General features: G+C 45.6%; 12 protein-coding genes across 12 annotated transcripts; 3 read left to right on the top strand and 9 right to left on the bottom strand.

Moving 5' to 3' along the window:
- Positions 1-68: 68 nt before the first annotated feature.
- PYP1 (putative phosphoric monoester hydrolase) lies at positions 69-794 on the bottom strand (the record flags this gene model as incomplete). Its single annotated transcript, XM_022609428.1, has 1 exon — positions 69-794. One exon carries the CDS (start codon positions 792-794, stop codon positions 69-71), a length of 726 nt encoding a protein of 241 aa, XP_022465826.1.
- Positions 795-1,533: 739 nt separating this feature from the next.
- Positions 1,534-2,952, top strand: KNAG0H01650 (uncharacterized protein; the record flags this gene model as incomplete). The annotated part of the gene is made up of 1 exon (XM_022609427.1): positions 1,534-2,952. The coding sequence occupies one exon, from the start codon at positions 1,534-1,536 to the stop codon at positions 2,950-2,952; it is 1,419 nt and encodes a 472-aa protein (XP_022465825.1).
- A 228-nt stretch (positions 2,953-3,180) lies between these two features.
- Positions 3,181-5,007, bottom strand: VAC8 (protein anchor VAC8; the record flags this gene model as incomplete). Its single annotated transcript, XM_022609426.1, has 1 exon — positions 3,181-5,007. The coding sequence occupies one exon, from the start codon at positions 5,005-5,007 to the stop codon at positions 3,181-3,183; it is 1,827 nt and encodes a 608-aa protein (XP_022465824.1).
- A 643-nt stretch (positions 5,008-5,650) lies between these two features.
- Positions 5,651-7,420, bottom strand: EDC3 (Edc3p; the record flags this gene model as incomplete). Its single annotated transcript, XM_022609425.1, has 1 exon — positions 5,651-7,420. The coding sequence occupies one exon, from the start codon at positions 7,418-7,420 to the stop codon at positions 5,651-5,653; it is 1,770 nt and encodes a 589-aa protein (XP_022465823.1).
- A 1,183-nt stretch (positions 7,421-8,603) lies between these two features.
- On the bottom strand, positions 8,604-10,238 carry KNAG0H01620 (uncharacterized protein; the record flags this gene model as incomplete). Its single annotated transcript, XM_022609424.1, has 1 exon — positions 8,604-10,238. The coding sequence occupies one exon, from the start codon at positions 10,236-10,238 to the stop codon at positions 8,604-8,606; it is 1,635 nt and encodes a 544-aa protein (XP_022465822.1).
- A 711-nt stretch (positions 10,239-10,949) lies between these two features.
- Positions 10,950-11,621, bottom strand: KNAG0H01615 (uncharacterized protein; the record flags this gene model as incomplete). The annotated part of the gene is made up of 1 exon (XM_022609423.1): positions 10,950-11,621. The coding sequence occupies one exon, from the start codon at positions 11,619-11,621 to the stop codon at positions 10,950-10,952; it is 672 nt and encodes a 223-aa protein (XP_022465821.1).
- A 2,295-nt stretch (positions 11,622-13,916) lies between these two features.
- GTT3 (Gtt3p) lies at positions 13,917-14,849 on the bottom strand (the record flags this gene model as incomplete). Its single annotated transcript, XM_022609422.1, has 1 exon — positions 13,917-14,849. The coding sequence occupies one exon, from the start codon at positions 14,847-14,849 to the stop codon at positions 13,917-13,919; it is 933 nt and encodes a 310-aa protein (XP_022465820.1).
- A 289-nt stretch (positions 14,850-15,138) lies between these two features.
- On the bottom strand, positions 15,139-16,149 carry EAF5 (Eaf5p; the record flags this gene model as incomplete). Its single annotated transcript, XM_022609421.1, has 1 exon — positions 15,139-16,149. One exon carries the CDS (start codon positions 16,147-16,149, stop codon positions 15,139-15,141), a length of 1,011 nt encoding a protein of 336 aa, XP_022465819.1.
- A 182-nt stretch (positions 16,150-16,331) lies between these two features.
- On the top strand, positions 16,332-17,156 carry MMS21 (SUMO ligase MMS21; the record flags this gene model as incomplete). Its single annotated transcript, XM_022609420.1, has 1 exon — positions 16,332-17,156. One exon carries the CDS (start codon positions 16,332-16,334, stop codon positions 17,154-17,156), a length of 825 nt encoding a protein of 274 aa, XP_022465818.1.
- A 251-nt stretch (positions 17,157-17,407) lies between these two features.
- Positions 17,408-19,090, top strand: PXP1 (putative indolepyruvate decarboxylase family protein; the record flags this gene model as incomplete). The annotated part of the gene is made up of 1 exon (XM_022609419.1): positions 17,408-19,090. The coding sequence occupies one exon, from the start codon at positions 17,408-17,410 to the stop codon at positions 19,088-19,090; it is 1,683 nt and encodes a 560-aa protein (XP_022465817.1).
- Positions 19,091-20,009: 919 nt separating this feature from the next.
- On the bottom strand, positions 20,010-20,273 carry TIM9 (protein transporter TIM9; the record flags this gene model as incomplete). The annotated part of the gene is made up of 1 exon (XM_022609417.1): positions 20,010-20,273. The coding sequence occupies one exon, from the start codon at positions 20,271-20,273 to the stop codon at positions 20,010-20,012; it is 264 nt and encodes an 87-aa protein (XP_022465816.1).
- A 211-nt stretch (positions 20,274-20,484) lies between these two features.
- On the bottom strand, positions 20,485-21,291 carry URA3 (orotidine-5'-phosphate decarboxylase; the record flags this gene model as incomplete). Its single annotated transcript, XM_022609416.1, has 1 exon — positions 20,485-21,291. One exon carries the CDS (start codon positions 21,289-21,291, stop codon positions 20,485-20,487), a length of 807 nt encoding a protein of 268 aa, XP_022465815.1.
- Between the last annotated feature and the right edge of the window lie 102 nt (positions 21,292-21,393).

The raw sequence follows: 21,393 nt of genomic DNA, 5'->3' as shown, positions 1-21,393 counted from the left end.
TTATATACGTATCAACATCTATACTGGTGGGAACCAACGTGATAATATCACTGGTACTATGATTTCTCTCAATTTTGCATCAATTCTTTGACGGTCTTTTCACCTTTGAGAACAAATTGCATGTTTTCCAGGATATCGCTGAAAGTGTCGAACTCGTGGTATGGGACGTTCTGTCTCCTACAGAATGTGACGAGGTCTTTGCCTCTTTTGGCAAACAGCAAGTCGCACTCTTTGGCGGCGCTCAAATCAGAGATACCGTCACCGCAGTAGAAGTAGACGGGTCTCTCCTCGTTGTCCTTCAAGTCCTTCTCGAACTCAGCTTTGTACTTGTTGATGGACTGCGATTTGTCGTGTCCGAATGGTGTGTCGTCCCTGTAAATGATCTTCATCTTCTGGTCCGCGTCCAACTCGACGTCGTTGGCGATGATATCAATTTTATCAATGGAGTCCTCGCCGACCATCGAGGTCAAAAGATGCTTGATGATCGGGTTCATACCACTGGAAACGACGATCAGGGGGACACCGTTTTCCTGTGCCCACTCAAAAGTTTTCTTGAAACCTGGATCTAATTGGATATGTTTCTCCAAAATCTGCAAGTTCTCTGGCAATGGGGTTTTAATCGAGTTAATCATGCGCTCGAACCCATCTCTGAAAGTGGTTGTCCCGTCAAGAACACCTTCAAAAATCCTCAATCTCTCCTCCTTACCAAAACCCTCTGTGTCGGTTAGGTAATCGTTAGAGTCCTGCCATGTGACGGTCCCGTCGAAATCGGTGAAGATAACTGCTTTGACCATTATTTTTGCGTGAGTGTCTGATCCTGCTGTTCTGTTATCCAAGCAGCAACCAGCGAGAGAAACAGTGAGAGTTGTCAAACGCAACGTCGAGAATGCTTTTTCTTCTTTTCTCGAAGGAAAACTCAGATTTGTTCAGTTTTTTTCTTTGTTCTGTCGCAAAACGTGTCGAGAATTTGTGTCATCGAGTCATCGTGTTGTTACTTGAGCAGTTGGGTCTCTGCCCTTTCCCATGTACCCCTCTCCGATAGGCTCAAAGCTACCGTCTGGTACTCCAGCGTGGGAGCGCCGCGCCACGTTNTTCCCCCCGCTGTGAACACGTCTTCACCATCTTCGCTTCCATCTCTCGCTGCAACTCGTGGCACTTTTTTTCAAGACATTTTTTGTGGAACCGATCTCGCTGTTCCTTGTTGTTTACTACTTTTGACGGACGGCAGTGTTCCGGGCCTGCCTCTTCTCTTGCAGGTGACACGTAGTAACTCGTAGCACTTTACAGAGTATAGGTAACGTGTACATTTCATATCCTCTTCTCTGCTTTTCGTATAAATAATTGGTTACAGCGGGAAATATTGATTACTATCGCCTAGACACTGCAACAAGAAACGGGGAGAACACAGGAAAACATCAAAGTGGGATATTTGCCAGGAGCTCGAGCAAGAATAGGAGTACTAGTAGTGAAAACAAGAGCAAGAAACGTTTACTTTGCATATACACATTCCTTCCCGCATTCTCCACTCATAATATGAACTTAGTCGTATTTTCGGGCGGCACTGCTACAAACTCGTTGACTCCCAGTTTCTACAATTTGACAGTCTCTAAAGGTCATGAACTGACGTACGTTTTACCTATCTCGGATAATGGTGGGTCCACGAGCGAGATATTAAGGGTCCTGGGCGGTCCCGCTATTGGTGATATCAGATCCAGAATTGTACGCCTCTTGGAGGACGAGAAACTGGTCATTGTCTTTGGGTACAGGTTGTCGGAAGACTGTCACGAGGCTAAAAGGGAGTGGAATGAAATAGTGGAGGGGACACACCAGGTATGGAAAGCGGTCCCCCAAGAGGTCAAAGAGATGTGTAGAGCCTTTATTATCCACATAAACTCGGAGCTACTTAAAAAATCAAAGAGTTACGCCAACAGGTTCAAGTTTGAGAAGGCCTCGATCGGTAACCTGTTTTTGACTGGAGCCAGGTTGTTCTTGGGTAGCCTTGACGCATCCATCGAGTTGATGATGAGGATTGGGAGGTGTAATCCAAAGGTAAACGTCATCCCCTGCATCAACACAAGTCACACGCATCACATCTCCGCATTGCTGACCAACGGCGACGTCATAACAGGACAGTCGCAAATCTCTCATCCTTCAAAACCTTCCGTCAATCGTGCCGCATCTAGACACGGAACTTTGATGAACGAAGAACAGGACTTGTTCGAAAACTCTCTTAATGCCGGGTCTAACTACATGGACGGCATGAATAAGGGCGGCACCATTGCCATTGGACCATCTGCAGAAAACTCCATGGTGGAAGAGCAAGGGGGCGCAGAAACGGAAGAGGAGGAAGAGTACGCTAACCCAATTTATATCTTACCGGAGTTGAAAAACTCGCAACTGCATTTCGATAAGTGTGATTCTGATGAAATGTTGCCAGCACCAATCAGAAGAATTCTCTACATCAACCCGTACGGAGAAGAGATCAAACCATTAGGTAACTCAAGGGCCGTGTCCAAGATTAAGGAAGCAGACATGATAGTGTACTCCATCGGCTCTCTGATGACGAGTCTTATGCCAATCATTATACTGGGGAACATTGCCAGCACGATCTTAGACTGCCCCAAGAAGCATAAAATCCTTATAATCAACAACAAGTATGACCGGGAAACTTTTGGTCATGACGCGTACCATTATGTCAAAATGGTGGTAGAGTCGATGACTAGAGCCGTGATGAATTACAGGCAGACTAGAGGCATTGTCGCTTCAACTTTGAAAAACTTGAAATGGGATTGCTTCATTACGGATATAATATACCTTACTGGAGGAGATATTCAAATGGATTGGGGAAGTCTTTCCGAACATAACATTGTGTGTCATGGTATCAACTCTGATAAGCTATCAAATGAGGACTTGGAAGTCGTCCTGAAAAAGATTCACTCGTTGAGTACTTGAAGCAATATGCATATTTACTTGCATTGCTCTTCCAAATATATATTCTAATGTTTCATTAGCTGTTATTTATTCATTCCATGTAGATTTGCTGTGCAATACTTGTTCAACACGTTCCAGAAAGTAAAAAGGGAACCCAATATACTTCACATAGTGTGTACAACTAATGGTTACCTTTTGCTGTGGGATGGTAGATACCTCATGTTTAGTTGTTGATTTGTTAGATATATATTAGTTTAGAAACTCTAAAATTTGCTGGGTAATATTATACAATTCCAAACTTGCATCTTCGGCGGAGTCTGAAGCTCTCGAGTTTCCACCCATCTCCTCGTTGTTCGCAGAGGCCTCGTCATATGAACCCTGGCCTCCATTATTCGTAGTAGCATTAGCACCGTTGCTATTTCCATGGCCTGTTACATCGATACCAGGCCTTTGTAGCCTCTCGTTAGTGATTGTAGCCATCTTTTTGACGTCAGCAATTAATTGGTCCTCTTTCTTAACCAACTCTAAGACTTTGACATTATGGCTCTCCAATAGTTGCAGAATGGTCCACAAAGCGATGTGTTCAAAAGTTGCGTAGTCGCTTTGTAAAAATCTGATTAGGAACCCGCGGATACCATAGCTTGGTTGTGTCCAACACTCAATAACTTTCGTGTAGTTACTGATCCTAGAACATAAATTGGCCAATGCAGCAGCAGAGTTTCCTGAAACTTCTTGGTTAGGCGAAAGAGTCATTGGAATCAACGCATCGAGGATGTTCGCGTTCAATAGGTCTAGCTTTGATACATCGGCCAAGGCAAGGATAGCAAAACATGCCGATATTTCACTTTGAACACTGATTGGAGAGTTCAAGGCCAGCTCTTTACATTTCTCAACGGCACCACTCTCAAAAAACTCTTTGCGGTTCTTCTCGGAAGAGGCAGCTAGATTTCTTAGGGTAGATACAGCGTGGCACTGAATTTCCTCCGAATCCTTGTAATCTAATAACTGTACCAAAGGTTTCAAAAACCCTGCATCGACTATCAACCCCTCATTAAGTGGGTGGATCGATATATTTCTGATACAAGCAACGCTGGCTAGTACCAGGGGAATCGAATCACTCTTGATTAGTTTTACCAAATGGGGTAGTCCGCCGGCCCTTACAATTTCCAATTGGTAGCTGGTATCTGAAGCTAAATTCCTTAAAGCTAGTGTGGCCTGACACTTGACTCTTGAGGATGGTGAATCCATAAGGGTCACCAATTTCGAAACCAACCTTGGTTCCGTATGCGACAGTTTCTGCCTATTCGATTCATCAACTGCGATGTTCGAGAGCGCTGTGGTACAGTAATACTGCACATCAGGATCGGGTGAGGATAGTAGAGAAACGAGTGCTGGAACAGCGCCAGCATTGACCAATTCCCGTCTGTTTTCCTCGGAATGCGTCATGTTCAATAATGCACCCGTTGCGTTTCTTTGTACTCTAATATGTTTCGACTTGGCTAGTTTGGTTAAGGGAACCAGTGCGCCAGAAGTAGCAATCTTGTGTTTATTATCATCTCTTGTAGCCAAGTTGGTGATGCAGCCAACTGCATTGCACTGCACTTCAACGTTATCTCCCAGCATTTGGTTGATTAAGGGCTCCAACCCACCCATTTCCACAATCAGTAGTTTGTTCTCATTGTTCACCGCAAGATTTCCTAAAGCAGCGCAGGCAGCAACTTGAATCTGAGGGTCGTTACTCTGCAATAAAATAAGGATTGGCTCTAACACGTCCCTGGAAACTTGTTTCACGTACTTTTCAGTAATCTCTGCAAACGCCAAAGCTGCACTTCTCTGTAGGTTCAAATTATCGGAGTAAACTAAAGTGGTCAACGACTTTAACGGCCCACCGGAGTAGAAATCCAAGTTGTCCTTATCTTCTAGGTAACCCAGTAAAGACGTAACGGCTTCTCTTTCATTATCCGCTATCGGCATGATATTGGAGTCCTCGCCAGAATCGCCAACACCACCCACATGTGAGCCTGAGGATAAAGACCCTGTAGCAGGTTCCTTGAAGCAACTACAACACGAACCCATGGTAATCCCCTTTTTTTCCTATACCTTAACAAGCGATAAACCTATCTGGTTTCAACGCGTTTCTGTTCACGGTAAATATTACAAATTACTTCTTCAAAACCCCACCAATAATAAAAACGCCAAACGTTCTTCCTTGTAAAGTACTTGATGCTTTCGTGCCACTTATCTAGTCAAGTGCACTGCCTTGTTTCCCCTATCAATTGCAAAAGAAACCACTAAAAAACAACAACAACAAAAAACGAAGACCGTAAAGGCACTTATCTGTCCCAATTAGATGCCGCACAAATCAATAAAAGTCACCAACCTAGTGAAAGAGGGCGCCTAGTCTACTATCCCCAAAAGGTACTGAAGAAACGATACAAATTTGGGTCGTCCAAGGTTCACACCCTTGTCTCTTGTACAAATTGGATAAAACAAATTTTTAACTTTTTTTTTTCCGAAAATTTCGAAAATTTTTCTTAGCTTCCCCTTGTCACGTGCTCAAAAAACAGGCGATCAAGGTACACACTCGATGGCTACATGGGTGGTACTGTTGTGGTTCCGACTGACAGACTGGTCTCGGAAGCAGTCGATCAAGCTGGTAACTCGTAACATTTCGAAGGTGAGGAAAAAAAAAATTACAGTATTCTTTTTAGTGTACATATTACAAAGTCAAAGCGATGGATCCACGGTTCACAAATGTGTCGACGTTGTGGAATTTGCGTAGGGAGTTTCTTTGCAGGTAGACGTTCTTTGGGAACCCACAGTCCACCATGATAACTGTTTCTTCCGTCTCCTGACACTTGATGACGTTCTTCAAAGCGTGGAGGCTGGTCAATGGCCAGGTGTACGAACACAATATGTAGTCCACCCTATTCAGAGCCACAGTAAAGTTTTGTAACCCTGAGCCACCATCGTACCCAGATGGGATATCAATAGAAACAATCTTTATATTCCTTCTCGCTATCATGTCGTTACACCATGTTACCATATCCGTGATTCTTCTTTGGTTATTATCAAAGTCAATTAAATTACAGTCGAACCCTTGCATAGCATCAACGATCAATTCGATCGGACTGTTCAGCTTCTTTAAAATGTTGTCTAGTGCTGCCAATGAGTTGACCACTTTCCCACCGCATTTAACAAACATGTCTGTACTTCTCTTGATAGCAGCATCGTCATCATCCGAATTGTCATCGCTGTTGCTTCCCTTGACACGGTTGCTACGACTGCCACGGTTACTAGTCTTCTCGTTCTGGTGATATGTGTTTGCACTAGTGAACAGAGTGATTACACGCACTTGTAGATTCTGACAAAGGAATCTACCTAAAGTCAGTGCCTTCAAGCCCGATCTGTTTGAATCGCATGCGAATATGACCACTAGCGGTTCCGGATTAGAGTTTCCCGAGGTCAATCTCAAACCACCTCCCAGTTTCTGTTTGATAAAGTATGATGAATTCAACGCAAAAATATCGTTGAGAGAGTTGATTGAAATGTCAAAATTCTCCTGTGCTAACCTTTCCATCTCCAGAAGTTGAACCGGTGTGGCCATTGGAATCGATTGTTTGGTTTTCTTATTTTTAAGCGTGAGGTTGAATGGCATAGACCGAGGTGTCTTGCTATTTTGACTTGTTTGACTGATAATCATTTTTTGCAATTTTGATAGTAGTTCTTCCTGGCTTTTACTCTTCTCGTCGCCCTCAACGGCTGAATGAAGGAGATGTGTTATATTTATGGAGTTTGTGACTGGCAAATGTTCCAATTGTGTGTCGGGAGAGTCCGACTCAACGTCTGAGTCATACTCTTCAGTAGCCTTTTCTGATTCGGAACCACTTTTAACGTTGTCATACTGCTTCCCTTCAGGCTTCTGCCCAGTGATTTTATTCCAAGAATCATCCTTGGCATTTGGAATAACCATCTCATCAATATCATACTTTTCCTTGAAAGGAGAGGAAGTCCCACTTTGTTTCCTATTGTGTGAAACTAGTCTATTCGATGGGTCAATTTCGTCCTGCTCTCTCAGTTTGGCAAAGACATCCTTTTTGTTGAACATATTCAAGTTACCTTGGAAATCAAAATCTTCTTGCTCTTTGATCATCTTAACGTCATCACCTTGCCACTCTATCGTATTGCCATTCACATGCACATTATTCTGGCCACTGCCATTCTTGTTCTTTCTCGTTGCGTTATTGTTGTTGTTATTGATGTTCGGACCGTTACCGTTGTTCTTTTTGTTTGCAACACTAAGAACCCGTAGGTCCTTCAGTCTTGATGCTCTCACTTTAAAGGATGGAGACAAGGTACCATCACCGAACTCAACGTCGTATAGCGATAGCCCTTTTGTTGATGCCTTACTGATCTTACCAATAATCTTCTTCCCATCCTTCAATTCTAGCTCTACACCAAAATCAATAAACTGTGAATGCTGCGGCATACTCCTCCTATATTACACTTATTGAACAGTAGGGTGCACTAGTAGATAGAAGGAGAAGGGTGTGGGGAGGGGCTTTACTGCTGTCCCATTGTGGTCGTAACAGTTTCAATTTTTCATCAAAATTCATTTTCGAGAAACCCACAACGGTACCGGACAATTTACCCGGTATTGGGTGCATCTTATATGGCATCCTCGCTTCTAGTAACAGATCTTCCGGTCTGCTGCTAAACGTTGTAGCTTGAATACATTTAGCATATTCAAGGGTGGGCTATTGGTACTTAGTTGAAACAGCTTTTATAGAAACATTTTTTTTATACCATTAGCCTAAAATTTTAATATAAACTCAGAAAACGGCAGCAGTAGTATACTAGAAACTATGACACATATATAACGTTGAGCTAAACCTGCTCTGTAACAGCTTTAAAGTAGGGATCAGGCAGTAGTTTCAATGTACCATTTTATTGTACTTATTCTATGACAGTTTTTTCCAAGTAGTTAGATAAGATGTGTGTAAACACCCACATCCATTATGCTGACGAAGGAAGTCCCTTACTTTTCCCAGTAGCCGATAAAAGAATCAAGCGAGCAAACTAATGCACAATTGTGTCTGTGGGAGAGCTTCTGTATATTCACTAGAAATATACATATCTTTGACAAAGAGCAATTCGCTGTCATTTTTATAGGAATAGAGAGTACACTTTGATATGCCTTATTATGCCGGGAGCAGTGAATTTGCTTTGTTCCCGCTATTCGACGTTCTCGACATTATTTTGGGTTATTGTAAATGGAAAGGAGCTTTTCCAAGTCTACCTAATCGTGTCCAGTCAGGTTAATAATCTCATACCAAGCTATGAGTATTTCTTTTATTGACGTAAACTTGACTTTAGCGGTGACGGGAGATTTTCGTCGTTTGAGTCATTTGCAACAAAACTGTCTATTGAAAGTGGTATCTTTCACAAGGTTAGGAATAACACTAGTGATTATTTAATAGACGACTCCCAAATCCTGTAGATGGTACGAAGGAGAAGCTATACGAGGGCTAATTAAAATTGCGAGTATTTTTGATAAGCTATTCGAATATTAGTATAATGGTCATGGTGCCGGTAATGCGCCAGTTTATGCAATGCTTTAGAGAGCGGGCAATTATGTTGCCTAGTTCACAAGCTGATGTGAAACGTGCCGTTTAGGGTCTGACGTACAAACACTGTACCCAGGCAACCTCTTCTTTCATTTTAACTTTCAGGTGAGAGCGGCAGTCCGATTCATACATGCGGCGGTAGAGTCCCGCCTTCTGTCCGATGAGCCGAGAGAAACAGACCACCTCATCTTTGTAATCCTTCTGCAGTTTCTCCAAGTTATCCAGATGTTGGTGAAAGTGTTTGGCTACCTTGTCATTGTACACCTGGCAATGCACTGCGAGCTTTTCCCGCTCAACCGGATCCGTGGTACTTTCGTATTCCAGTTTTAAACCGTATCCGTAGTTGATACACTTGCCCAACCTGACCATCACGGTGAGGTTGTTCTTTTGACACTTCATGATCAGAGCCATTTCGTTATACATTCGCTCTGTCACACCGTTAAGCTCGGTCTTGATAACATCTGACGCATTGCTGTCGTGCTGGTTCGCATTAATGTTTTGTCTTATAAGCTCGTCGAACCAGACGGAATTGTGAAGGGAACGCTTGTATTTGCGGCATGTATTCTTCTCGCGTGCCAATGCATCTTCGTATCTGACCATTGCAGTTGCCAGCCCATTAAAGCCACAACATTGCACTTCACCAGGGTTGTGTTTGGAAGATGTAGCACCCTTGGCAGGAAACTTACAGTGTAAAACCTTTTTGAACAGTCCCTTGACTTTTGCACTAGCTTTAGCTCTAGTTGTTGTCTTGTTAGAGTTTTTTTTGCGATACTCTTCACAACCAATCTTAAGATCAGTTACTATCTCTCTGCACTTTGTGTATTCAAGCCTTGCAAGGTTGCTTGCCTTCTGCCAGTAACTCAACTCCGATTTCGTTAGAATTTTGGGTGTATGCGTTTTGTCCATTTTATCGTTGCTGCCGTTCTTGTCCTTACCTTTTCTGTAGCTTTCTGAACTCTGACCCCACAGCTGCTGTTGCTCCGGTGATACTGGGAGCTCGCACACCAAGTTGGGGCTGGTGGTAGGCTCTTTTTTTGCGGTTACTTGCTCGTTGGGTATGTGAGCTTTTGCGCTTGGGCTTGACATGACTGTTGGGTCAAAGTTAATTGTAGGGACTACTGAGGCGGTTGGCATAACGATAAATGGTTCATGGGTCTTGACGTTTACGGAGAGGCGATTAACAGATTTGTTCAGGGTCTTTTCAACAGAGCGTTTCAATCGCTCGTTCATCAATTCTTTTTTTGAAGAGACCTCCGGAATCAACGGTACAACGTATAATGGGTTGATCGTGGCAGTGACCGGAGATTCAACACTTGAGGAAGTTTCCGAGTTGTACCTCCAATTCATGGAAGATTGAATACTCATTACCTCTTCACTGTCGTTCGTGATAGTTTCGCAGCTTTCTCTCTCTTGTTGTTCAAGTATGCTACATCTGATCAATTCCTGCTCATGCAGATAGGCAATAAGGTTCTCATCAGCTTCTATGTCACCACTGTTCACTTTTTGTAGCAAGTCACAACAACAATGTGGAATGATTCCATTACAGATATTACAGCCTGTTGGACGGACATAAAATGAAACGTCCAGTTTAAAAACTTCTTTCTTTTCCTTCTTGGCCAGGTTAACAAACCGTTCTTTGACGGCTTCTTTGGTCTGCTTAAAAACTGAGGTAAACTTCATAAATAATTTTGAGGTGTGTCGCACTGTGATTTCTGGGTAGTACGGGTGGTGATATGTTTAAAAAATAGAAGTAATACTGGAAGGGAAGTGAAGGGAAGCGTTCTTAAGAGTTGAATATGTTTGTGAACTCTTAAAAAATGCCTTAATATTTTTGAAAAGTCAGCTTTTTGTGACACAAAAATGTTTAACCGCTTGAAAACAAAATAGTGCGAAATAGCAGCTCCTAATATATGGGGCTTTCCGCGGTGTATTCTTCAGCTCTATGTAATTCAAATACAAAATTGGAGATGTTTGGTTTAGTTCAAAAGAAATCTCTTTCCAGTTTCTTTCTACTTTCTACAGGTAAGGATAGTAAATTGCTTGCAGTTAGTTCAACCTACGTAACCTGTTCGGTGCTACGCCCTCATGTCCTAGTAAGGCACATACAATAAAGTAATAACGCAGCCAACAACTCTGTAGCTTATCTTGGATAGGTCCATACTGTCAGAATCAGAAAGTTTTTAGAATGAACCATGTAATCTCTACCTGAAAGAGCTAGAGACAGAGGCCAAAGGACAGTGGAATCTTTGCTACCCATTACTTATTGCTTACACACGTACTGTTGTAAGTACAATGTGTGAACAGTCAGTTTTGTAAATGCAGGGGGGTATTTCTATCTAAGGAATATATGAGGTACAGAACACGCCAAGGATGTACGTAAATATTTACAAGCTACACACCAAACTCTCTGCGAAGGTGTAAGGACCAAACTAGAATTGTCAATGCCGTGACCATTAAAATCATCTTGCACTGGTATTTCCCCAGTGACCCGCACAGCGCCATTGCCCCGCCTAACAGGGCCATCACTGCTATGAGTCCCCTGAGAAACGATTCCAGTCTCGGGTGCCTTGGCGTCCTTGCCAATGTTAAAAACTCCATCGGAGAGCCAATTTCTTCTAACTCTCCACTTTCAAAGTAGTCTGAGGGCAGAAGTTCATGTAGTTTTAATTTACCCTTTATGTACTCTTTAACTTTCTCCAGGTAAAAGTCTGGAGTTGTTTCGATGGCAAACTGAAGCCCATCTTGGATGTTATTCAAGATTGTTGTAACATTCTCAGGATGGGCCTCTAATAGTTTCATCTTGTTGGCCAGGATTCCCTCCACAATTGGGAGAGGAAACACAAAGTCTCCATAAGTTTTCAGAACCTCGGAACTTTGTGCTGTGATGTTGGCAACCTCATCCCTAAATTCACCAGTGGAATAAGGTGCCAATTTATCCAGCATATTAGAGATAGCTTCTTGGTAGGAGTCTCTTATGTGCTGCTTTGGCCTGTACCATTTGCCTTGAACCGCTTGTAGTCCAGACAGGACAAGTAGACCTTGAATTATATTAGTGAATCTCATTATTGTAACTGCTGTTTAGTTGATTTTGGTACTCGCTGGTAATGAATACTTGAGGATAGGGAAGAAAGATGAGAAGATGTATGGACTGGATGAGGGATGTCAGAAATAGCCTGCCCTCTTATACAAAATATTTTGAACTATTACAAGCACGAGTAAAAGAGGGGGCGCCATGTCACTCGGCAATGAGGACCCTGATCATCGTACGATTTTTCAGCAAATAATAGCAGACCGCTATAATCTCACCACTTTAACTGACCCAATTCAGAACACTCCAGTACGTTCCCGCTTTGCAACCGGTACACAATACATGCTTCTGAGTATTCACAATGGACCCTGATTATCGTACGTTTATTCGCAAATAATAGCAAAAATGGAAAACACAATAGTCTACTCACTGCAAGCTGAACCGGTCCTAAACGACACAATTATGACACAATCATAGCAGTCAATGCGGAACCTGCGACAGTGACTATTCATGGGTCTTCTATCGGACGCTGAACTGTCAGTCGTTAAGCAGTCGTGGAGCTATTGTTATGCAGCTATTAAGGACCTTTTTCTAAAAGAGGAAATAAACCCTTAATGAGGCATATCCATCAGCTAAGCCGTTGGTATACCGTACCCTCTCATAGAATAATAGTGGGAATCAAGGCTCATGCATTGTTATGGCATAGTGGATGCCACTGTCAGTCTATTTCTAGAAGTAACCCTACCCCTTCTTTTGTGACCAATAAGGTACGAAACCGAGAAAAGATGGGCCAAGCGAATTGAACCGTTCCATATACTTAGTGCCACCATAACCCTTATTATCTGTAGACCCCTCCTGTGTTGAGTCCAGTAGCTGTGGTTGGTCTAGATGACCTTACAATTATACCAGGACGATGGTCCCGGAAAGGCGAAGTTACCGTTAAACGCTCTGGTTTGAGCTGTACATGGAATACAAAGGGGCAATTTACTTGATTATGAGTGTAAGACTTCCATAGTTCTTTAACAGAAGATTATGCATCCTAACATCAATTCGGTGAACAGATGAATAGCCAGAGTTACTGCAAAGTTTTTTGAGACCAGTTTACTGATGTAAGAGTTAAAGTCGGTCATTGCAAAGTTTAGCAAGAAAGAAAAAACAAATAAATTACGTTCATGATGTACCTAATTGTAGCAATTGTGACAGTGGTGTGCTTATCTGGCATTCAGAAAATTATCTTGTAAGATTTTGGAGCAAATACATTGTAAGTTTATATGCGTTCGGGATAAGGTAACTTAAGCATGTACGGGGGTTATTCACTACACCTATACATACATACAGTAGTGAGTCACAAGTTGAAAACAGGAATACAGTTACATTTTATTCTCCCAGTTTTTTGTGTACTTCTAATAACCAAGTCCTATTCAAAAACATTTAAATGGATAATAATGCGCAACTCATTAAATAAATTACTATAGCTTTGTAAGTCCGAACCCGAAAAGAACGTAAAACCTTGGTTTGATACATAACACACAAGTGAGTACCTAAACTCAGAGATATCTAATGATTACCCCCCAAGTTTTGACTCACAGTTTTATTTTATTGTCTGTCAGAGTTACACAGAAGTCATGAGGAGGACTTCTAATTAGTATCAAAGTCTGATAGCAGGGCATTGTTACTAGTATCACAAAATGGGCAGTGTCTTAGTCTATATTAACTTCATACCAGATTATGCCTCTCACGAAATGGCTGCTGGTAGTCCTGGCAAAACACTGATTTGCTTTTTAGAGACCCGCATGTGAATACACTTAACAATCAAGAGTTAGTGAACTCAGATCATGACTTTACCATAGCTAGTTATTAAGCACTACCCTTACAAGGGTGAGGGGCTACAACACCACCGATATTTCTTGGGCTCAACAATTTTCACCATCATTGGAACTCGTGAAAAAGTCGTACGTGTTGTTGAGTACGTAGTCTTACATAGGAATCCGTTGCCTCCCAACTCAGATCTGGCAAGAAACTTCTCGGATACACAGGCTCGATCTGTACTTGAAGCTAAACCAAAGGAAATATTTTCTTAGATAAAACAGTACTACTAATACATCAATTATTATGAATCTATGGACGCATGTCAGATTTACAACGAGATATAACAAAAACGTCGGTAACAAAAAAAGTCTAACTGCTCCGGAGTCCATAGGCGTGGAATGTGGGGACCAAGAAGAAAGAAATTCAAACAAGGAGCAGGAAACCAGAAGAAAGCGTAGACACCCCTATAGGAGTGTGACAAATCGGACTCTTATTCGATCCCATGCTCTAAAAAACTGCCTTCATAGCACGTAGATTGCTAGCACACACCCAGCGATTGCACAGATCAACGGTAATTGACCTAGCGCACCGTCGATCAAGTTTAGATGCTGCAATACACAATCTTTCTTGGATATTCCTAATTCAAAGAAGGACAGTTGCTTTTCCGCTTTCTTCAAATTCAAAACCACCAAAGAGACAAAGGCCTTCATGATGTTAAGCGTCATTGGGTCAAACTGAATATCGAAGTCGTAGCGCACAAAATTGAAGTAGTAGCTTGTGAAAACGGGGATTATAACGTAAAGGAGCCACCACAGGGCAATAGTCGTGAACAGATCAGAGTATTCAACAAATGAGGTGTTGTCGATAGTATTACATAGCAGAAACCCAAATTCTACCAGGTAGAAAAGGAACGTTATTGTCGACAAATCGGATAAGAAATCCTGGACGTTTTCGTTGTACTCCTTTGTTTTACCCACAATATCAGTGAAACATTCGTGCAACTTGAATTGGAATCCACTTTCCTGTTCTCCAGTACCGTCGGCTCCAAAATACAAGTTGTTGTAGTTTTTCGTGTCCGTATCCAAGTTGTTGGAAGAGGACGTGACCTCGGACATACCGTCCATGGCATCCACGTCCCCATCCGCGTCCCCCTCAGAGTTTACCCCTGAGTCCAACATCTTCGAGTTCAAATCGGACTCCAATTTGACATCACCAGCCGCCTCAGTGTCATCTGTCATACTACTTTCAAAGGGGTAGATATCGTAAAATGCTTTCAACTCAGGGTACTCTAGCCCGTCGAGTCTCCCCTCCATGGAATAAAGGTGGTTCTCAACAAGCTCAATCAGTTCATCTTTCTTGACACTAGTAGGAATATCCCCTAGCTTCAACTTGTTTGTCAAATCCAACAGTTCCACTTTTTTCCAACGTTTGAACGAATAAGGTTTACCACTCATCTCGCACCACCAGGAGATACTTTTGTAACCAGCTAAAAAAAGGGAAAGAAATCTAGCAACCTAGAAAGAATAACACACTTGGTCAGCCAGTACACGGGACTCGTAAGTGCAGGATCAACCAACAAACAAACCAACCCTTCCCTGAGCCCTCGCTCCCACAAAAGTTTATCAAATTTTGAAATTCGTCGCTTTTTTGTGTTACGGCTTCCATGTTTTGACGTTTCCCCTTTGGGTAGCAGCAGGCGTGTTTGGTTCTGGGGCAGGGCCCCAGCTATGGCAGCTCGTGGGATCACTCCAGGGCCCTTCTCATGAACTGGACTGTGTCGTCGAGCTCCAGTTGTAGTTGTCGTGCGGTTTCCCAAGTAGTGTCCCCCGTCGGGTGCGACATTATGCCGTCCGTGACGCTCTTCTGCAGGATCAATTGCAAGTGGTGCACGCTCACGGGTGTAGTCTTCTTGATCTTCTCTAGCTCGATCAAGTGGTACACGATCTTGTCCATCTCCGTGTAATTCAAGGACAGGTACAACTTATCGAGGATCTTCGTCTTTGCTTGCAGTTTGTTCAGCACAGTGTCCCTGTACAGCTGTAACAGCTTTTCTCTCTTCGGGTCCTTGTTGACCGCCTGCGCCGGTCTTTGCGATGCAGATGAGGCGGCCGATCCAGGAAGCAACGGGGAACTAAACGAATGTGCGTGCTGTTGTTGCTGCTGCGTGGAGTTCGTCGGAGACGGTGTTGTGTGAGGTGCATTTCTTGTGTCCAGCGACGCGACTTTCCTCAGCTCGAGGATCCGGTCGTCCAGTGCCTCGATTGTGGCACACTGTCGCCTCTTGAACTCTTCGTACTTGAACACTATCTGGCTCTTTAAATCCTTGACCTTCAAATTATGGAAGCTAAGCTGTCCGTCAACGAGAATTGTCCTCTGCAGGGGGAACAAGTCCTTGATTATTGTCAAAATGTCCTTAATGTTCAACTTGGCCTCCTTGCTAATATCCATCAGCTGGTTGATCAGCAGACTGTTTTGGATCTCGTTCGTCAATTTGACCAGCGACAACTTGATGTTGCTGCTGATCATCCTGTTGTCAGAGAGATTCAGGCCACTCGAAGAGGAGGAACTAACACTGCCACTACTGTTCCCCATAGACAAAGTGCTGTTGCCGTTCTTGCCAGAGAAGATGCCCGAATTCCCAGAACTGAAGCTGCCGATGCTTTCCTCTCTGCTTCTGTCCACGTCTTCAACCCGGGGGACAATCAGAGCGTAGATCACCTGCAACACAATCAATTCCTTCACTACGCTGTCCATGACCGCACTGCGGGAAGCTCACTCCAAAATCACGCAACAGGAAGAGCCAACAGCAATACAGAGAGCTGTGTTCTTAACCTCAATCGACCTCTTCAACTTCATCAAATAAAAAACAACTATAACGAGAGAGAGCGCTATAAAAGTTGATGGGCGATGAGCGGAGCCCCAGAAAAGCACACGCCATGCCCAGGACAAGAGCGGACAACAATACTACAGAGTGCCTGCCGTTGCATCCACAGGCGCTCAGATACTTCCACGACATAGAGGTCAAAGATATCTCGACGAGCGTGACCTCTGTCGAGAAGGAGTTCCAGGAGACGTTGGACCAAATAATCGATTCCAGTAATAGGAGTGTCGATATCGACAAACTGGTAGCGGACCTCGGAGACAGCTACCGCGAATTCACGAAACAGAAGGAGAAGTCTGAGACTCTATCGCAAAAACTGACTGATTTGAAGAGGGAATACAAGGAGGAGTCCGCCAAGTGCGAAAAGGTGACCTTCGACACTTGGAAAAAGTACCAGAGCGGGGAGTTGACCGCACCAAACCTACTGGAACTCTATCACGAGAGGTTCGCCAAGGGGGAGGAGGACCCCGTTGCTACAACCACCAAGAAGAAGTCCAACTTCAATGTAATGTTGAAGCTCTTACCTCATTTGTGGAAGGACCCCACGGCAATAATACCGGATGACATTGACACAGCAGATACAGACGATTTACAGATCAACGGTGGTAACATCGAGCTGATCTGTCCGATCACAGTCAGGGAGTTCGAGCATCCGATGATATCGAAGCAGTGCGGTCACGTCTTCGACAAAGTCGGACTGACAAGCTATTTTGGGGGACGCAACGAATCGAAGAACTGCCCGCAGGGGGCGTGCAGCAAGATGCTCATGCTGAAAGATTTTGAACCGGATCCCATAATGGCCTTCCGTTGCAAGATAGCCCGAGTGTTGAGGGAAAGGAAAGATACAGAGCCCGCGGGAGATGAACTGGACGTTCTGTGAGGGATTGCCATCCCTTAACTGTCCATCCCTCTCCCACCATTGTATAATACACATAAACACACACGCATGATATTTACATACGCCCAACGAAGTTCACGTCCCAGCGATGACCTGAACAATTTGAGTCCAATTCCGGATTTAATTGTATTTCAGACGGTCCCCCCACACACAACGGTTGTACTTGATGCAGGGACAGAGATTCTAGGAGTGTTCCGCTTGAACAAGACTGAGACTCTTGACACACTGCCGAGATGTCTGTTACTATCACTGAAAGAATCACCACTGTGCTGAGACACTATGAAGTGGACCTCGTGTTTGGGATAGTAGGGATCCCTATTGTGACGCTTGCCAACGAGTTCATTACCCATGGGATCAGGTTTGTGTCCTGTAGGAATGAGCAGTCCGCTTCGTACGCTGCGTCTGCGTATGGTTACTTAACTGGGAAACCCGGTGTGTTGCTCGTTGTTGGGGGCCCCGGGTTGATCCACTCGCTCGCCGGAGTGTATAACTCCATCAACAACAGGTGGCCCCTCATCGTCCTCGCCGGCAGTAACGACCACGGCCACGACCAGTACAGGGGAGCATTCCAAGAACTGGACCAAATTTCACTGTTGAAACCGTACGTCAAGTTCAGTGGTAAGCTCACCGAGGGGAACGTCGACCACGTCCTGTTCAGCGCGTACAATATTGCGCTCCAGGGGACGAAGGGAGTCACGTACGTCGATATCCCCGGTAATCTGATCGAGACTCAAGCGGTCTGTGCCGGGACTCCCGGGTTGCTACCGCCCGTGCCGCAGCCCATAAAGTGTTCTCCGGACCCGCATACGGTCAAGAGAGTAGCGAGTTTGATACTGGAGAACCGGGACAAGAAGGTGTTGGTGGTTGTTGGGAAGGGTTCGCAGGGTGCATTTGCCGCAGTACGGCGGTTCATCGATGAGTTCAATTTCCCGTTCCTTCCAACACCGATGGGCAAGGGTGTTGTCCCTGATGAGCACGAGTTGAACGTCTCTAGTGCTCGGTCGTACGCTTTGGCGCACGCGGGCATCGTGTTGATCATGGGTGCGAGACTGAACTGGATCCTGCACTACGCGGGACCGCCCAAGTGGAACCCGAACGCGGTGTTCATACAGTGCGACAGCAACGGCGAGACATTGGGCCAGAACAACCAGTACCACGCGGGCCTCTCCCTCTTCGGGGACATCGAGTACACAGTGGAGGCACTCTCCAACGAACTACGGTCCGCTGGTGGGGGGGACTACCGCTACGGAGGGTTGTCTTCCAGCATACAAGAGAAGATCCACAAGAACGAGCAGCGGTTGCGGGATTCAGAACACGCCGTTCCCGAGGAGTCCTCACCGCCCCATGTACTCAACTACAACCGTGTGTACGGGATAATCAGACCGCTTCTGGAGCAAGACCGTACTGTTCTCGTCACTGAGGGCGCCAACACGATGGACAAGGCGCGGGTGTCGTTCCCCGCGTCTACACCCTTTTCGAGGCTCGACGCGGGGACCAACGCGACGATGGGTGTTGGTCTCGGGTACGCAATGGCCGCGAAGCTGTCTTCTGGCGCGGCAAGGGACGTCGTGCTGATCCAGGGCGACTCTGCGTTCGGTTTCTCCGGGATGGAGCTCGAAACGCTCGTGCGGTTCCAGGTGGGCGTCGTCGTGATGATCATGAACAATTCCGGGATATACCACGGGAACGGCGTTGGATTGTCTACGAAACTGAGCGAGCAGTGCCGGTACGACGTCATGGCGCGCGGGCTCGGGTGCCGGGCGCACCTGGTGACTACCGGCGAGGAGCTTACGTCCCGGTTCACCCAGGCACTACGCGATGCAAGAGCCAACATCACAACGGTGCTGAACGTGATTATCGAGCACGGGTCCAGCACACAAGTCGCATTCGCCTGGCAGAACAAGCCCCGGATGTGAATTAAGCTGCACAATCTCCTAAAAAAATGACCGAACGCTGAACCGTTGTGGTTCTGTGGTGATTCCTAAAGAATCTGAGTCCACGTGGAGAGAAAAGCCCATTAAATGTACCGCTCCCTCTTGTGCTACAATCCTCTTAAGATCGCTAGTCTCTTGAGAGAGAGCCACATTGAAGCGAGGGAAAACTTCCCCCGGTTATATATCACCACACAACATGGACGAAAACCCGACTCACAGACCCGCCGCAGCGCGTTTCCAGCGTTCGAACCCGTGAAGCAGTGGCACCTCCTACGATCTAGAAACCTGTTTACACAAGGAAGCTCAGTCTTCAAGCCCGATCTCAGGTGGGAAATTCGGTGGAACACAGCGGTATAGCAGTTCCCTTCCAGGTCCTGCACTTCCCCCCGCAACACTTTTCTGCAGTGAGAGAGAGGCCCGCCTATAAAAGAGTGAAACATATCCGTGAGGACGGCACCGGGGACACCGGGCCGCTCTGTTGGTTGCGGTCTCTCTTGTGCCAAGCAATTGGGTTGCAGAGGAGGCCTTAGTGGGGGTGGAAGACGTTGCTATCAGAAATCTACACGGTGCTGAACGGGCCGGTGGCTTCGTGGGCACTGTGATGGGAATGGCAGCGGTTGTAAACCCGTTTGACTCGGGAGTCTGTTCTGTTGTGGGACAGAACTCTCGAAGTCTGTTGAGTGCAATCGTAGGACGCTCGTGTAACTTCTGTTGCACTAGTGAACCCGATACCGATTATTGCCGTTGCTTCACACCTACATTTTTTTTATATGGGGAGTTAAGACATCTCTTATTATGTACACGAGTTGGGGCTCTCTTTATCTTGGTATATATGTGTGTGATATGTAATGTATACTGGGAGCTGCGCCTGTTAAGGGGGTTTGTAGAGGTGGACACCGCTTTAACGGTTCAGGCCTTGGCCCATCGCGGCGTTTTGCTCTTGGAACCGCTGGCCGACACGCTCGCTGTGCTTCAGGAACTTCTCAGAACACTTCATGATGCAGCTCTGCTCTTTGTTCGTCAGTTTGGACGACGTGAAGTCGTTCACACAGTCCATGAAGCACCGCTCCACGAGGTTCGAGTACAACCGCATGAAGTCCTTCATCTGCTTCTGCTCCACCAGTTTCTGGAACTCCTGCTGCTCCTTGCCGTTTAGTGCGTCCATCGTGTGCTGATACTGCCGTCTGAGGGAGGGGGGGGTATGCACTGCAGCAATAAAAGGGCTCCTTTGAATCACACTCACCGTCTCTTCAAGCTCCAACTTCGACTTCGACTTCGAGAAATTTTTCACTAATTAAAAGACGTCATTGTTCGGGTAAAAGAAGCGATGCACATGATGACCTTGCTACTCACGTTCTACTATACTCTATCTGTACTTAGTTGCTTGCAGCGTTGCATCTCTTCAAGTACGCGTCCCACCCAGCGTCTCTGTAGCGTCTGCTCTCGGCGGTTGGGTCCCTGCCCTTGCCAAACAGTCCTCTGCCGACAATGATGATGTCCGAGCCCGTGGAGACCACGTCGTCCACGGTCCTGTACTGCTGTCCAAGGGCATCGCCCTTATCGTCCAGCCCAACACCGGGCGTCATGATCAGCCAGTCGAAACCTTCGTCTCTCCCGCCCATGCCCCTCTGCGCAATGAACCCGAACACAAACTGCTTGTCCGTTTTCGCAATCTCTACAGTGCCAGTGGTGTACTCCCCGTGTGCAAGTGAACCCTTCGAGGACAATTCCGCAAGCATCAGCAACCCACGCGGTTCGTCACTGTTCTCCTGGGCGGCCTCCTTCAAACCTTTCACAATCCCACTACCGGTGACACCGTGCGCGTTCGTGATGTCCGCCCACTGCACGATCTTGTACACACCGGAGGAGTACTGCAACTTCACCGTGTTCCCGATGTCCGCGAATTTCCGGTCCTCGAAGATCAAGAAGTTGTACTTCGCAGCAAGCTCCTTCAAGGGCTTCACCGTCCCCTCCATCGAGAAATCGTCCAGGATGTCCACATGAGTCTTCAAAAGACAAATGTAGGGACCCACTTGGTCCACCAGCGAGAGCAGCTCCGCAGTCGTGCGCACGTCAAGCGACGCACACAGGTTCGTCTTCTTGGAGGCCATGATCCGCAGCAGCTTCGAGGCAACGGGACTCGCGTGCACCGACGCTCTCTCCTCGTACGTAGCAAACGCCATACCGTTACTCATTGCGGGATGGGGGATGGCGAAGATCTACCGACACAGCAATGTCCCGCAACGCTGGCCATCATCGCATCAACCGTCAAATTTATACTCAAA

This window comes from Huiozyma naganishii, chromosome 8 (assembly GCF_000348985.1).
Source record: "Huiozyma naganishii CBS 8797 chromosome 8, complete genome".
Taxonomy (NCBI): domain Eukaryota; kingdom Fungi; phylum Ascomycota; class Saccharomycetes; order Saccharomycetales; family Saccharomycetaceae; genus Huiozyma; species Huiozyma naganishii.
This window is presented reverse-complemented; position numbering and strand designations above follow the sequence as displayed.